Source organism: Callorhinchus milii, unplaced genomic scaffold (assembly GCF_018977255.1).
Source record: "Callorhinchus milii isolate IMCB2004 unplaced genomic scaffold, IMCB_Cmil_1.0 Scaffold1, whole genome shotgun sequence".
NCBI classification, from domain to species: Eukaryota; Metazoa; Chordata; class Chondrichthyes; order Chimaeriformes; family Callorhinchidae; genus Callorhinchus; species Callorhinchus milii.
This window is the reverse complement of record NW_024704742.1, coordinates 91,872,914-91,887,177: the sequence shown is the minus strand read 5'-3', so window position 1 is coordinate 91,887,177 and position 14,264 is coordinate 91,872,914. Positions and strand designations below refer to the sequence as shown.

The following is a 14,264-nucleotide window of genomic DNA, read 5'->3' as shown; positions in this document are numbered from 1 at the left end:
CACCTTTGGACAAAATTGCAGCTTTAAAACTGAAAATCGCAAAACTCAGTATAACTGCACCATAAAATTACATGTAATGTTACTTGGCTCCCTATCAAACCCATGGTCTAATTTAAATAGTCAAATACAGCCAGATGGCAAGCAGGACTGTGAGTGAGGGGACAAGGAGAAGCTATCTTAGTTCTTCTTAATTTTACACATAGCCAGTAATGGAAAATATCTGAAATAACTGCAAAAACATTAAAATAGGGTTGATTGTCTTTTGAAGAAGTCATGGAAGACAAAACATTCCCCAAGGCAATTTGGAAACATCAAATGTAATAATGATCATGAAGTCTCATTGTTGGAAAAACTGTTACTTTTTGAACAGTTTGAATTGATTTGATTATAGTAATTCCACATCATGTTTTTTGTAAAATACAGCAAAGTGAACCAGTCCACAACCGATCAATTTATCATCTACAGAAAGTGTAAATCTAAGAAGATTGCGAAATATAGTTACACATAATACCATTTAAGAATGTCCTTTGGAAACCAGGCAACATAATAGGGAATGACCCATTATAGAATCCATACACATTATAGCATAGTTTGCACTCTCATTGAATGTTACCACTATATTCGGCAAAATGTGTGGGTCACTCCCTCCCTGAACCCCAAGGTGGAATTTAGATTAAAGATGTTAGTATCTGACATACTCTGCCTACTCCTGCACCCTCACAACATTGAAACCAAACCTCACTCTACAAACTCAGAACTGGAACTACAAATCTCCCTCAGCCTTCCTTTCCTCCTACAACGTAAGACATTTAAAACTACAATGCTTAATTTACCATATCTTTACTCTTATTCTTTCTGGTGGTATTCTGCAGAATGCGCTTTCTTTAGGTTTCTCAATACAAAGGAAGAAAGGAACATATATAGTTGATTTTAACAGACAAGGTTCAGATTGTAATCTATGAATAACATAAAGACCTCTCCTGAATTGGAACTAAAACCAAAACAAAAGTCACAAAAATTATGTGTGAATTTAACCTGTGAGCTGCTTTAAGAGTCTCTCTCATACGTTATTTGCTTCCAGGAAATAAAATGTAACTGAATCAGTTACAGAGGTTAAAAACCACCAATAATAAAAATCTGGAAATTCTTTTAGAGACTGGAGATGGATTAGGTATTGCTGAGTTGGTGTAGGATCAATTACTGTATACTGTGGTAACATTAAAACATTAACTGTTGACCTTAAGAAAATATATTCAATTAACTTTTTTCTCAACTTCTACATCAGTAAATTCAGTAGGAAATGGAAATAGTGAATCAGAATACCAGCATTAAACAAACGTCCCAATAACATAATTTGGTGGCGTCTTACAATAAATACACAACTAATCGGCTACACAAGCACCTGAGCCAAACTTTAGTCATGGAAGATAGAAACTGTAGACTGGATTGGCACATTGGAAACCAAGCTCTATATTAGCACTCATAGTACATCTCTTTAAACATGATGAGAAATAGAAAGATCTGCAACTTATATAAAAAGTAAGCAAGTGAATGCTCGATCATTAAATAAGTTTCCTCCACAAATGTTGCCTTATTATGCACCTGGAGTACTGCTGCTTTGGGATAAACTGCAAATGTGTACAGGATCCAGAGTCTGTAAAAATCCTACTCATCAACTAAACAAAGTAAGTTACTTTCCTGTTTTGTCTTCTGCCATTAATTTATTTTACTGGTTTCTCACTGAATCCTATTTTCCCTTGGTTTCTTTGAGACCTTGCTACTGCTCTGTTCAGCTTCTTGTCAATCCCAAGAGTATATTTATTTTCTGGTTTAGGATTCAATTCTTATAGTTAGACAATTTTTGTGTCAATTACAAAGAAGATAGATGAATTAAATAAAAATGAGTCTTTCTTGCCAAGAGACTTATGGATTTACTCAATTTAAATCCAGTAGATGTGTGAATGCTTTATAGACAAACTAGCTCAGGGCCCCATAAACATCCGATTCATTTCAACCATCTGTTGCTTTCATATAATAGATACAAATTCCCCATTTGTCTCCATTCATGAAAATAGTACACGTTACATGTGGGCCTAATAAACACACAAGTCTGGTAGTCATTTGTAATGAAGCTGAATGAACGTCAAATATCATATATCCATTGTGATGTACTGCTAATACCAGAAATTCAAAATGACAGGAAGATCATCCTTGTATTTGGACATTAAAGAGAACAGATAAGGACATAAACTTTCCAGATCTTAAGTGTTAAAAAAACTGTACATATTCCATTATATTGTTAATAAAAACTGTTTGTACTTCAGACACAGCCAATAGTATAAGCTTGCTTAAAGAATGCCTCTATCTGATAGCTTTCAACCGTATAGGACTCTCTGAACTTCTCTGAATTTGTTTTTAAGATCAAATTTAGAACGGTTTAAACTTAAGAAAAAATGGTGAGAACATCGTAAAAAAATTACTTTAAAGAAAAATCATTAAAACGTGTGAAACAAAATTAGACTTTATAAATACATTTTTGAACCTCTTACCCCCTCCGCTCCCAGCACAAATATTTAGTTTGTGTAATTATTTCTTTAGTTTATGTTTTGCCAACACTACAACTATAGAAGAGGCACAGATGGACAACCACTATAAACAGCTGCAGAAGAAACGCTACTGTTCTCATCAGTGATTTATGTTGAGTACAAGCATATGTTCTGGTTTTAGATAGTTCTCATTTGTGAAATAAAATATAAGCAGCAATCCTATGCCCTGTCAAATTGTTGATAGTGGGGAGTTATTGCAATTAAGTGTTCATTTAAAAAAAATGGAAGGTGAACATGAAGAATAACCCAATACACACTAAAAAGCTAATTTGGAACTTCTCTCCACTACAAGAACCATTTTCTTACTTGTCACTGATGCAAATCTTGTTCCAGAATATGCCTCAAGTCCAGTATTTATTCCTTTAGTGTATGACTAATACAGACCACTATTAAAAATTGGGTACAACTAGAATAGGCTACACAGTAGTATATTCCTGTACTCTGGAGCTGTTGTTCACAGTGGATCCAGTCTCATAACAGGAGCACGAAACTCACATGCACAACACAGAGAAATATTGTAAGTTGTTGCCAAATCCCTCCAAAACAAAAAACAATAATAAATTGGTCATTTTCAATCTACGAATGTTTGTGGGACATTGCTGTGCACAATTGGCTGCCGCGTTCGCCCACAAATATACAGTCAATTCACTTGACAGTGTGTTCTGTGAAGCGCTTTGGGACGTCCTCCCGACGTGAAAAGCGCTATATCAAATGCAAGGATTAGTATTAAATCATCCATTGCTCTACGCTTTAAGAAACCAATTTTTTTTTTTTAACATCAGCCTGCATTTCAAAACAAATTCTCCCAAATAAAAAATTTCCACTGATCCATACAGTGGATTATAATGCAAATGTTTTAATTGCCCGAACGTTGTAAAAAACAAAACAAACCTGAACCAAAGTATTATCTCACTCTAATTAAAGGAAAGGCCTACTGAGTCTGAGTGCGATTCAGTCTTCGGTCATATTTCCTCAATAGCACACATCACGTTCTTCTCAGCAGCTATAGCTTCCCCTTGTGCTCAAGATGTCATTGATCTTCCTCACGGAATGTCGTGACATCAGCTTCTTCCTTCCCACCAAATTCCTAACTTGATCTTCACAGGACAAAACCGTAGACGGAGACACCTTCCAGAACTTCCACATCACAAAGCAACTTTTGAAATTCACTCCTCCTCCTACTACATAGAAAATTATGATAAATATAATTCACTCCATATTCTGCCACATGAAAAGGAAATGTAAGGTACTGTATTACAACCAAGAAGATTTTTCAATAAAGCAAAATGACAATGGCAATTAATAAATGCTGCATCTTACTATAAAACTTTAACTCCTAGCACATTCCCAAGAGACCAATGCCGTGGTGCACCTAACCTCAAATATCTTTGCACATTAAAGAAGATTTAGGGCATAATGCGATTTGTTATTTTCTATGTAATAAATAATAAGAACAATAATCCTTGCATTTGATAAACCACCTTATCACGTCTTTGAGACATCTCAAAGTACTTCACAGAATATACTATACAGTGAATTGATTGTATATTTTGTGGGTGAAACATGGCAGCCATTTGCACACAGAGGTGTCCCATAAACTGTCGTGCATTGAGTGCCCAAATTATTATTTAAATCCTCATTGTACATATTGAATTCCAAACATAATACTCAAAATGTAAAAATCCATTTTAAATAACTTCTGCCCCATGCCCTCACCATGGGTATAAATCAGCTGTACAAGAAGATTTTACATTTGCAACATACTTCCCCAAAGTAGTACAGTGATAGAAAGTGGCAGAGAGAGATGATTCTTGTTTTCATACTACATGATCAAAATTGGTATCTGCATTTATTTGAATGACTGACAAAGGAATATCAGAGCGTGCTTAAAGTTCTAATTGCAATTTCCAAGCCCCCTTTTAAAAAAAACTTTATGGAGAATCCTTCCAGCTGTTGATGCTGAATGTTAAAATACTAACATATCTCCCATTATTTATATAATGTTGCTAATCAAAATATTCACACACTGGCTCAATGACTCACTGGTAAAAAGTACTTTGAGGTCAAGGCAGTCCTTGAATGAATGCATTTTTAAAATCCTGCATCTCACAAAAACAGAACCCACAAGGGGTTTGGGGGAAACACTGGAGTCCTGTTCTTACTCATGAGGACGATTTTCAGAATTTGAACACTTGTTATCAGATCTTCCTTACTCACAAAATAAAGTAGGTATTCCCCTGTTCCCTACCATATAGTTTCTACATGCAACAAAACAGTCTGGAGCATGTCCCAAGCCAGTAATGGCTCGGGTAGTTATGTCAGTATCATAAACCATGACAACAAACCTTGTTCTATTCACTAAAATGATCTCAACACTAAAGATACAATACTGTAGTTAAAACACACTATAGTGTGCATCACTGAATGCAGTATAAAGCAATGTAAACGTTACTTACTTTTTTTTAAAAATGTGTTCCCCAAAGTAATACAGTGATAGAAGAGAGTGTCAGAGAAATGTCTCTTATTTCCATACTACATGATCTGTTCAGAATTGGTATCTGGATTTGAAGGCTGACAGAGGAATATCAGAGAATGCTTAGATTTTCATGCCACGTTAGAATAAACTATTAGTACTTTATGCATAGAATCCTTTTGTTGAGCAAAGGGCGAAAAACATTTCCACTCCACAATTCAAGATCTGGACATTTTAAGTTTATTACTTTTTCTTCTTTTCAAAAACATTATATGCAAAATCCAAACCACAGTAAATGTTTACTCCTTATTTACAAATGTACAAAACTAATGTCATAAATGTACATTAGATAAAATATGATGTTGCATACAATATAGAAATGCAATTTGTTCGGCGTTAAAGCATAGAATAGAATAAAATAATTATTGCACAATGAGACCACAGTGTCATATTTATTCTGTGTGAACGAGAAACGTTTACCTGACCTTTGGCAACACCGTAGACCTGAAGTTATTTGTATATCTTCTTATCCAGTGGCAGGATTGTTGCATAGTTTTCATATCAGTTTTTGTACCTCTGAAAGAAAGTTACCGAGCACCATCACATCAGGGCCTTTATAAAAGCATTTCTGTACCTGACTTCCCTTATAGGAAAATAAAAAGTCTTTTGAACTGAAATAGTCACCAGCTGGTTATCCACATGGAACTGAAAATAGTCAGAGCTTAAAAAAAAATCTATAATTCCAAAGAGCCTGCTTTACCAAGATTCCCAGTTTCCAGTCATTCAATGATATCTGATCAGACAGAAAGCACCCGCTCAAGCCCATTTCAGTGAGTCTTGAAGTTTTTAATCCGTTGCTCCACCGATGAGATTCCACTTTCAGACTATTATATTTATGAGACATGATTAACAAAAATGGGTGGGCAGATCAATGTCCTTTACGTGCCCCGGTAGATTGGAAGGCAGTAAAGCTGTCATTCTATTTACATGCTGAAGGCTTGGAGGAGTTTCTCGCCTGTTTTTACAAGTGCCGTTTCATGTGCAGAGCCAAGTGATCAGATCTGGAAAATGCTCTGTCACACTTTTGACACTGGAAGGGACGGTGACCGGTGTGCTTTCTGTAGTGACGAGTCAGCTCATCAGAGCGAGCAAACTTCCAACCACAACCTTCCCAATCGCAGTGATATGGCTTCTCACCTGAAACATAGAGACACCCCTTATATCAGATCTGTCTATTTGCAGACAGGAAAAAAAAACATGAAAAGTTTGGACAAAAACCATGACAGCAATACAGAAAGAATCTTTCACTTATTTCACATCAAGCTGAACACCCCTGTCACCTGAAGTTTTGCATCCCTACAAGCTTGGTTCTGAATTTAAAGACTTGTATATTTTTAAGTACCCTATGAGTTGAAGTACCTCAACTTGCTTCCCCAAAAAACTGCCTACTGTCATTGGAGGCAAACAGAACAGTAATGTTATGCCCGACAGAAAGATCTCACAAACAGCCAATTAATCTGGATAGAGAGAGGATTGTTTGCCAGAACATCAGGACGAACTGCCTTCGCTCTTACAATGGAAAACGGGCAGACGGGACCTCGATTTAACGTCTCATCCGAAAGAAAATGCACCTGAAATTGCCCAATATTTGCATATATTTTAAGCCACACTCAAAAACCTCGTGTATCCTGAACAAACGCAATGCAAAAATACTGCAAACATGCAAAACCACTTGATTCGGGGTCCCATTGCTAAATGTCTCCAGTGTGTGCGCACAAACCTCAGACCTGAAGGAAGCTGACAGTAATCTGCACACGCTGGAGACCAGTCTCGCTTTTTTTAAAAAAAATTACGATGTGTTGTTTTTTCCACACATTGACAGTCACCTACTCTGGAGATTTTTTTAAAAAAAAAATTTAAAACAATATTTTGCAGGGATAGATCTTGCCTGCGAGGACGTGTATGTATATGTCCACGCCCTGGCATCACTTGACAACCAGCAACTTTCCCAAATGGCAATAGGAAAACAGATTTTAAACGCCTCGTTACTCGGATCACTGGTTGCAGGGTGTTGAAATGTTTTTTTTAAAGGTTATTAAAGGTTTCTGCTGAAAGACGCAGCACTCTGGGTCTATGTCCGCACGGTTAAGGGGATAATAGTTTATTAGTATTATTATAACTGGGTAAATTCACCATAAAAAAGTGCACTTTTGTCCAAAGTGTGTGAATTCTGAAGCTGCTGCTTTACTACTGCTATAATACAAAGCCGCAGATCCGCCTACATACTCGTCGATGTCATAAATATCTCTTGCTTTATCGTGAATGAGGGGAGGAGGGAAAGAGAAAATAAAGGTTGAGAAAAAGGGAAAGTATATCATCCCAATCAGACGAACTACAACCCTATCTATCAATTGCAACGAACTACCTGAACTGACAGTGTCAGCTCACTGTAAAGCTCATACTTTACAGGAAGTGACTGCAAAGAAGTGCAGCAAAGGAGAGGCCAGAGGCACTCGTGAGAACAACGACGACAACAGTACATCCGTACAAAAGAGATCAGTTTGCAAACTGAGACATTTGAAAAGCCTTGGGCAAGGCAGCGAGTGCGCTGTACTGTACCTGTGTGCGTCCGGAGGTGAGCTTTGAGGTGTGAGCTTTTGGTGTAAGTTTTCCCACAGCCCGTATATTCGCACATGTGAATTGCTATCCTTTTCCTGGGCCAGGACCTTCGTCCTCTCTTGGGTTTGATCTCCTCTTGCTGTGTGTACCCCGGCGAGATGAGCTCTAAAGGTGAAGCAGAAGGGGTGGGGGGGGGGGGGGGGGGGGGTGGTCAGCATTGCCCCTTGAACCGAACACTGAAAGTTTTAATGCCTCCTCACCAAAAAGAGACTGAGATAAGACTGACCTTGATACTGCATCGCAGGCTGTCCCTGATAGTGTGCAAAGCTGCCGGCAGGAGGGGGGAAGCCTGGCTGGAGTGGCACGGCCTGGGCCGGTCCTTGGTGAGCCAGGATGCGAGGTGCAGTCAGACACTCGTTGCTGATCATCTCTCTCGCAGCCATGGGCGAGGTGACCCTCCTGGGGAACTCCTGCTGCTGGTGTTGCTGCTGGTGTTGCTGCTGCTGGTGCCTCGCTGCTCCTCTGCACGGGTGTCTCTGGCCGCTCCCGGGGACGCGGGTGTCCCCCGCTCTCCCCGAGCCGGAGCAGGAGGCGCTGAGCCCGGGCTCCAGCTTGATCTTCTGGCACATCCGATGGACGTGCCCCGCCTGGGCCAGAGCTGCAGCGCCCGCCATGCCAGAGCCGGGCTTGGCGACGCTCAGGGGTTGGCTGTAGTCCGGCGCGTCGGTCGCGGTCCTGAGCACAAACTTGCCGTGGAGGCTACTGAGATGGCAGTAACTGGGATCCAAGTCTGGTCTGAGAAGCTCAGCGACAAAGCTGCCGCCGGGAAGCGGGGCCTCGCTGATGTCCGTTAGGTTGTAGTTTGCACAAGAGTCCCTTTGGTACATCTCGTTGGCATGTCCAGGTGCGCTCGGTGTGGGGTAACTGAAGTTGCTCGCAGCGCTGGGCATCGGCTCCGAACTCATGGTGTTGGATAAAATAAAATCCAAGTCTAAAAGTTCGCTCAACTCCTCGTCCTCCTTTCTAAATCCAGAATGGTGACTGTCCATTTCCATAGTCCTCCTTAAATGTGCCATCTCATCTCCCCATCTCTGCAAAATGTAGTGACAGGTTTATTTTGGAGCTGTTAAAGAAAAAAGGGGTTGTTTTTTTTTTACACACGCACACACACACACATTAAAACACTACCCCTCTGCAAAAGCAGCCGCGAGGAATACGTTGAAACCCAACTCCCGAAAGTAGAATATAATAATCAGAGAAGTTGCCTCTACAAGTAATAGTCATTCCACTAAAACGCCTCTTTATATACTGCATTGGATCGATTGCAACACAAACATTGCACTGCGAGTGGAAGAGTTCTCTGCGTTTCTGAACGGTCCCTATTGTGCACAGCAACACATTCCCAGAAGCCGTAACCATTCCACACAAAATCCTCTCAAGTGAGAAAGAAATGAGTTTGAAACAAATGCAAAAGTTCCAGAAAGTGGAACTTTCGGAGGAGGGGATTACACAAAAGACTCCTATGATAGGGATCGAGTCCGTCACACCCAGAACACCTATTTTTTTTTAAACCAAAAAAAAACACACACACAGAAAAGCTTCGGGGTCGCAGTCAGTGGAGCAACTTTACCAAAGAGACACCAGACTTAAACCATCAGAGAAGTAATATTTCTCCGGATCCTTACGTTGCTTCCGAACGTCTGTCCCGTGGATTTCTCCACGCTTTTCTCACTCGTGTTGGTGGTGAACGTGGTGATGGACGGGAGCACCGTCCCGGACAGAGCCATGTCGAACCCACTCTGTTGGCCGCCTACAAGCACCGGGGGAGAGGGGAGAGGGGAGGGTGGAGGGGGAGAGGGGGAAGAGAGAGGGAGAGGAGGAGAGGAAACCAAACGCACAAGTCAACAAGTCAGCCTCTGACTCTTCTTCTGCTCCACTCTATATGTATAAAAGTCACCCTTTACTTTTTTCGATTTGCATCCCGAGAAGGACTCGGTGAACCACCCGAGAACTAATGCCATATTTATGGATAAAGAAGGACGGGAGCGCACCAATCCGCGAGTTAAACCCACCTCATCAATAACGTGCGAACCAATTGCGAAGTTCGCTCACAGGAAACACCTGCACCAGGAACGGCCGGAGCAGGGAGTGATGCTGTGCGTTGTGAGTGAAGTGAAGAAGGTTGACAGACGGCTTCTCCCAGATTTAGCTCAAGTGTATATGTATATATATATATATATGTACACACACATCTATATATATATATGTGGAGAGAGAGAGAGAGAGAGAGAGAGGAGCTTGGAAGGCGACTTGACGTTTGGAGTCGGGTGGGCGCTTTTGCAGAGAGGCTCGGGCAAGGCGTTGGGTGGTCAGGGAGAGGAGCGTGTGGCCGTGCAGCAGGAGAGGGGAGCAGAGAGGCCGGTGCCGGTGGCAGTGGTGTACGGCGCTGGACTGGGACTGGCAGCGCCTCCCTCCCTCCCACACACACACACACACACAGTCCGGAGCGCGAGAGCCGAGTGTCCCGGGAAGCGCGCGCCGCTCCGCCTTATTGAACCTCCCGCGGGCCGCCCCTCCCCCGCCCCCTCCTCCCTCCCTCCCCCCCTCCCCCCCCCCGCTCGCTCGCTCGCGCCGCCGCCGCCGCCGCCGCCGTTGCCATGGAAGCGGAGCAACAATAACAACAATTATGAATGTGTCGCCTCCAAAAAAAAGCGAGTGGGCGGGGCCAGGCCGGTGCGTCACAATGCGCGCCCCTCCCCCCCCCCCCGGCCCGGCCCGGCCTGGTCTGGTCTGGCCGCGCGCCCACCGGAAACAACCGCCTGGTAACTGTTTGCAACCAAAACAGTGGCAACGGCGCCTGGAGCAGAGCAGCGCGGCGCAGGGCAGGGCAGGGACACACAGGGCAGGGCAGGGCAACACCGGGCATTGTTTGGCATCTATTTACAGGCATCGCTGTCAATGCAATTCAACCAGAGCAGGGTTCAGCAGCGACGAGCCTGGTTTTTTTTACACACAGAGAGATGCGGGCTGTTTTGTATACATTATATATATATAAAGGGATGTGCTATGTTACTTTTTGTTACTATATATATATATATATATAGATTCCTAGTGTAAAAAGACAAGGGAGTTGTCGCTCTCCCCTGCTGTCCTGGCCCCAAACCTCCAGGTAAAAATAATGCCATCACTGTTCGTGCGACTTTTAACAAATATTTCTATTTTATGTAAATCATGTTTTTTTTTAAAAAAAAGCACAGAAAAATAAAGAGAAAAGCTCGAGTTGTCCTTTTTTTCCCCACGCTCTACCCCCCCCCACACACACACACACACACACTCCACTCTCTCTATCTGTCCCAGCTTTGCCTTGCAACTTTTGAAGAGAGGATTTAAAACAAAAGTGAATTAAATTTGTGTAAAGGTGGAGGAAACTAAGCTGTTTAATAATAGTAATCCGCATTTCATAAAGTACTTTTCACGTCAGAAGGAAGTCTCAAAGCTCTTCACAAACTATAGTGTAAAGTGCAGTCACATAGGCAAACAGTTCACATAGGTGAATGTATATAATAATAATCCTTGCATTTGATATAGGGCCTTATATCTGCGAGACGTCTCAAAGCGTTTCACAGAATATACTGTAAAGTGAATTGACTATACTTTGTGGGCGAAACGTGGGCATATGTGAAGAGAACGCGTAGATGAGTTGCTGTGATTGGTTATATAGGAGAAGTTACAATATTTTGAATACATAAAAAAGCATATCCTTTCATTCATTCACATTTACTGATATCACTGGTGTCCACCTTTCTCAATCGGCAGCACTCACACCTCTGAGTCAGAAGTTTGTGGTTTCAGGTTCAAGAATTTGAGCTCATAATTTAGGTTGACACTCCAGTGTGGTTTGAAAGCTGTTCTGTTGGAGGTGCATTCCTTCGGGTGAGATGTTAAACCAAGGTCTCATTGCCTAATCCAGTGAGCATTAAAGGTGCCATGGCAAAATTCTAAAAAGAGAAGGGAGTTTTTTCCTCTATCCTGGCCTACAATCCTTTGAATAAGGATGTGGAGTCCCATAGAGTAGTGGTTAGTGCGTTCTTCTTGCAAGCAAGAGGACCCAGGTTTGATTCCTGGGGTGGGACAAAACCTTTGGCAAATTTCCTTACTCCACACACCCCTGTTTACCTAGCAGTAAATAAGAACAATTGTTAGTCGATTGGCAGATTGCTTTCCAGGGGTAATAATCCCTTCAAAAATAAAAATATTGGTCACTCAATCCAATTTGTGGGACACTGCTGGGTGCAATTGGCTGCTACGTTTCGCTCACAAAATATACAGTCAATTCACTTTGCAGTATATACTGTGAAGCACTTTGAGACGTTTCAATAATGTGATAAGACACTATATCAAATGCAAGGATTATTATATTGTTATTTACTTTTGTCTTTGTAGATGGAAAAACAATTTACAGTAGTCTGTGAACTGCTTTGAGATGTGATAAGGTGCTATATCAAATGCTAAGATGATTATTATTTATAAAATTGATCATTCACTTTATGGCTGTCTTATGGGATATTGCAGGCTGTTTGTGGGACAAATTAGCTGCCACTAATACACAGTCACTACACTTTACAATGAACTCTGTGAAGCGCTTTGAGGTATACCCTCCTGATATGAAATTCGCTATATCATTATTATCACAATTTTACTCAATAAAATAGATCATGTAATACTCTGAAATGTGGCACCAATCGTGAGATGAATCAAGAAGCACTGGATCATGTGCTCAGCTATCAAATATTAAGAATGGTAGAAAGCAAAAACGGATGTCTACTTGATCTTTATCTTGTCATATTTGCATACATTTGTATCTCGACAGATAGAGTTTGAAAAGCAGATAGTTGTACCGCTGAGATAAATATACACTGTTAATATCAACATATGGATTTCAACTATATGTGAAAGTATTTCAGTTTTTCTGACAAGTAAAATGTAGCTTTAATAATAAATCTGACAAATTATTACCAGTATTGAATTGCACCTGTAATAATATGTGAAAATGACAGTATACGTCCTCCCGATGTGAAAGGCGCGCTATAAATGTAATTTTGTTGTTGTTGTATAAGTCAATTTAACAATGTATCTTTCAATCAATCAGAATATATCAGTCTCTCATTATTTGGACCGGATCCACCTTTCCTCCTTATGAACTTTCAGGTTTTACTGACACTCCAGCCCAGTCCTTCGGGAGCGTTCCATTGTTGGAGGTGCCGTCCTTTGGATAAGGCTTTAAACTGAGGTCCCCGCTGCCTGTTCATGTGGATGTTAAAGATCCTATGGCACTATTCGAAAAGAGAAGGGAGTTTCTCCTGGTGTTCTAGCCAACATTCACCCAAATTAAGTTGGTCGGTCACTCACTTCATAGCTGTTTGTGGAATATTGCTGTGTGCCACCGTGTTTCGCCCACTTAAAAAAATACAGTCAAACACTTTACAGTGTACCTGTAAAGTGCTTCGAGACATCTCAACAATGTGCTATATCAAATGCAAGGATTATATTTTTAACCGGCAAGTTAAATAGAGACAGACATTCTAATATCTTCCCACTGTCTATTGATGAACAGAAGTGTTCACAGCAGCCTGACACACTGTATGTTTAATATAACTGTATATTGAATGGTTCATTGTTTGCATTGCCTACCACATAGATTTACATTCTCTGTTCATGAAAATACAGGAGGTCGTGTGGGAATGTTGTCATATTGTTTTCAGTGTACCCATGTACACGAGGAGGAGCAAAGTGGCAGTGCTGGAAAGTTATGATTTCTAAGCCCCCCATCAACATGTTTGGCATGCTAGACCCACTCCCACCCCGCCCCCACCCCCAAATGCTTGGGCATGCTGGACTTCGTTCTGAATGCACCTTACAGCAGCAATCTATAAATCTTCCCCCATATTATTACTTTGATTACAATTGTGTCATCGCCCTCTCCCCCATGAAGGACCTTCACTTTGAGCTATACACAAGAGAAAGGGAAATAAGCTTCAATGTTTTGAATCATTCACTTCAAAACAGTATTTGTTGATGTAAAGACAATAAAGTCACTTGCTGATTCCACTTAAAAGGACTGTAATGGGGCACTTAAGGAAAGCACTGGTAGTTTTGCAATAAGGGATCATCAAAGTCACAAGAGACCTGAATCTGTTTTGAACCTGAATTTTCCCCTTTCCCCTGTCTCAGTTTGTTTGCATTGGGTTCTTTCAAAGTAATTATTTCTACATTCGGTGGTTTTGCATTCCCTCGATTTTTATTCAAATGTTGATTTATTTATTTTGTCATTTAAGCTGCAATCGGGATTCACTGGTAACCACACAACAACAACTTGCATTTATATAGCACCTTTCACATTGGGTAGCATCATAAGAGTGCTTGACAGTGGTGGAGTTTGACTCTAAGACAGGGGAAGAGGGAGGGGGAAGGTGACTGTAAGCACGATTAAAAAGGAAGGTCTTTAGGCGGGATTTGAAAGTGGGGAGAAAGAGGAAGCAATTTGGAGGGATTGAGGGACAGCATCA

The 14,264-nt window shown here is 41.1% G+C and overlaps 1 protein-coding gene across 1 annotated transcript; it reads right to left on the bottom strand.

Moving 5' to 3' along the window:
- Nucleotides 1–5,305: 5,305 nt before the first annotated feature.
- klf4 (Kruppel-like factor 4) lies at nt 5,306–9,946 on the bottom strand. The gene is made up of 5 exons (XM_007892568.2): nt 9,771–9,946; nt 9,384–9,508; nt 7,985–8,789; nt 7,699–7,863; nt 5,306–6,276 (listed from the first exon to the last, which is right to left on the bottom strand). The coding sequence occupies exons 2-5, from the start codon at nt 9,483–9,485 to the stop codon at nt 6,101–6,103; spliced, it is 1,248 nt and encodes a 415-aa protein (XP_007890759.2). The 5' UTR covers nt 9,486–9,508; nt 9,771–9,946; the 3' UTR covers nt 5,306–6,100.
- Between the last annotated feature and the right edge of the window lie 4,318 nt (nt 9,947–14,264).

Coding starts and splice junctions, on each gene's coding strand:
- klf4 (XM_007892568.2), bottom strand. CDS start 9,485: ATGGCTCTGTCCGGGACGGTGCTCCCGTCCATCACCACGTTCACCACC. Junction 8,790..9,383: donor GACAGACGTTCGGAAGCAAC/GTAAGGATCCGG, acceptor TACATTTTGCAG/AGATGGGGAGATGAGATGGC. Junction 6,277..7,698: donor TCACCTCCGGACGCACACAG/GTACAGTACAGC, acceptor TCTATGTTTCAG/GTGAGAAGCCATATCACTGC.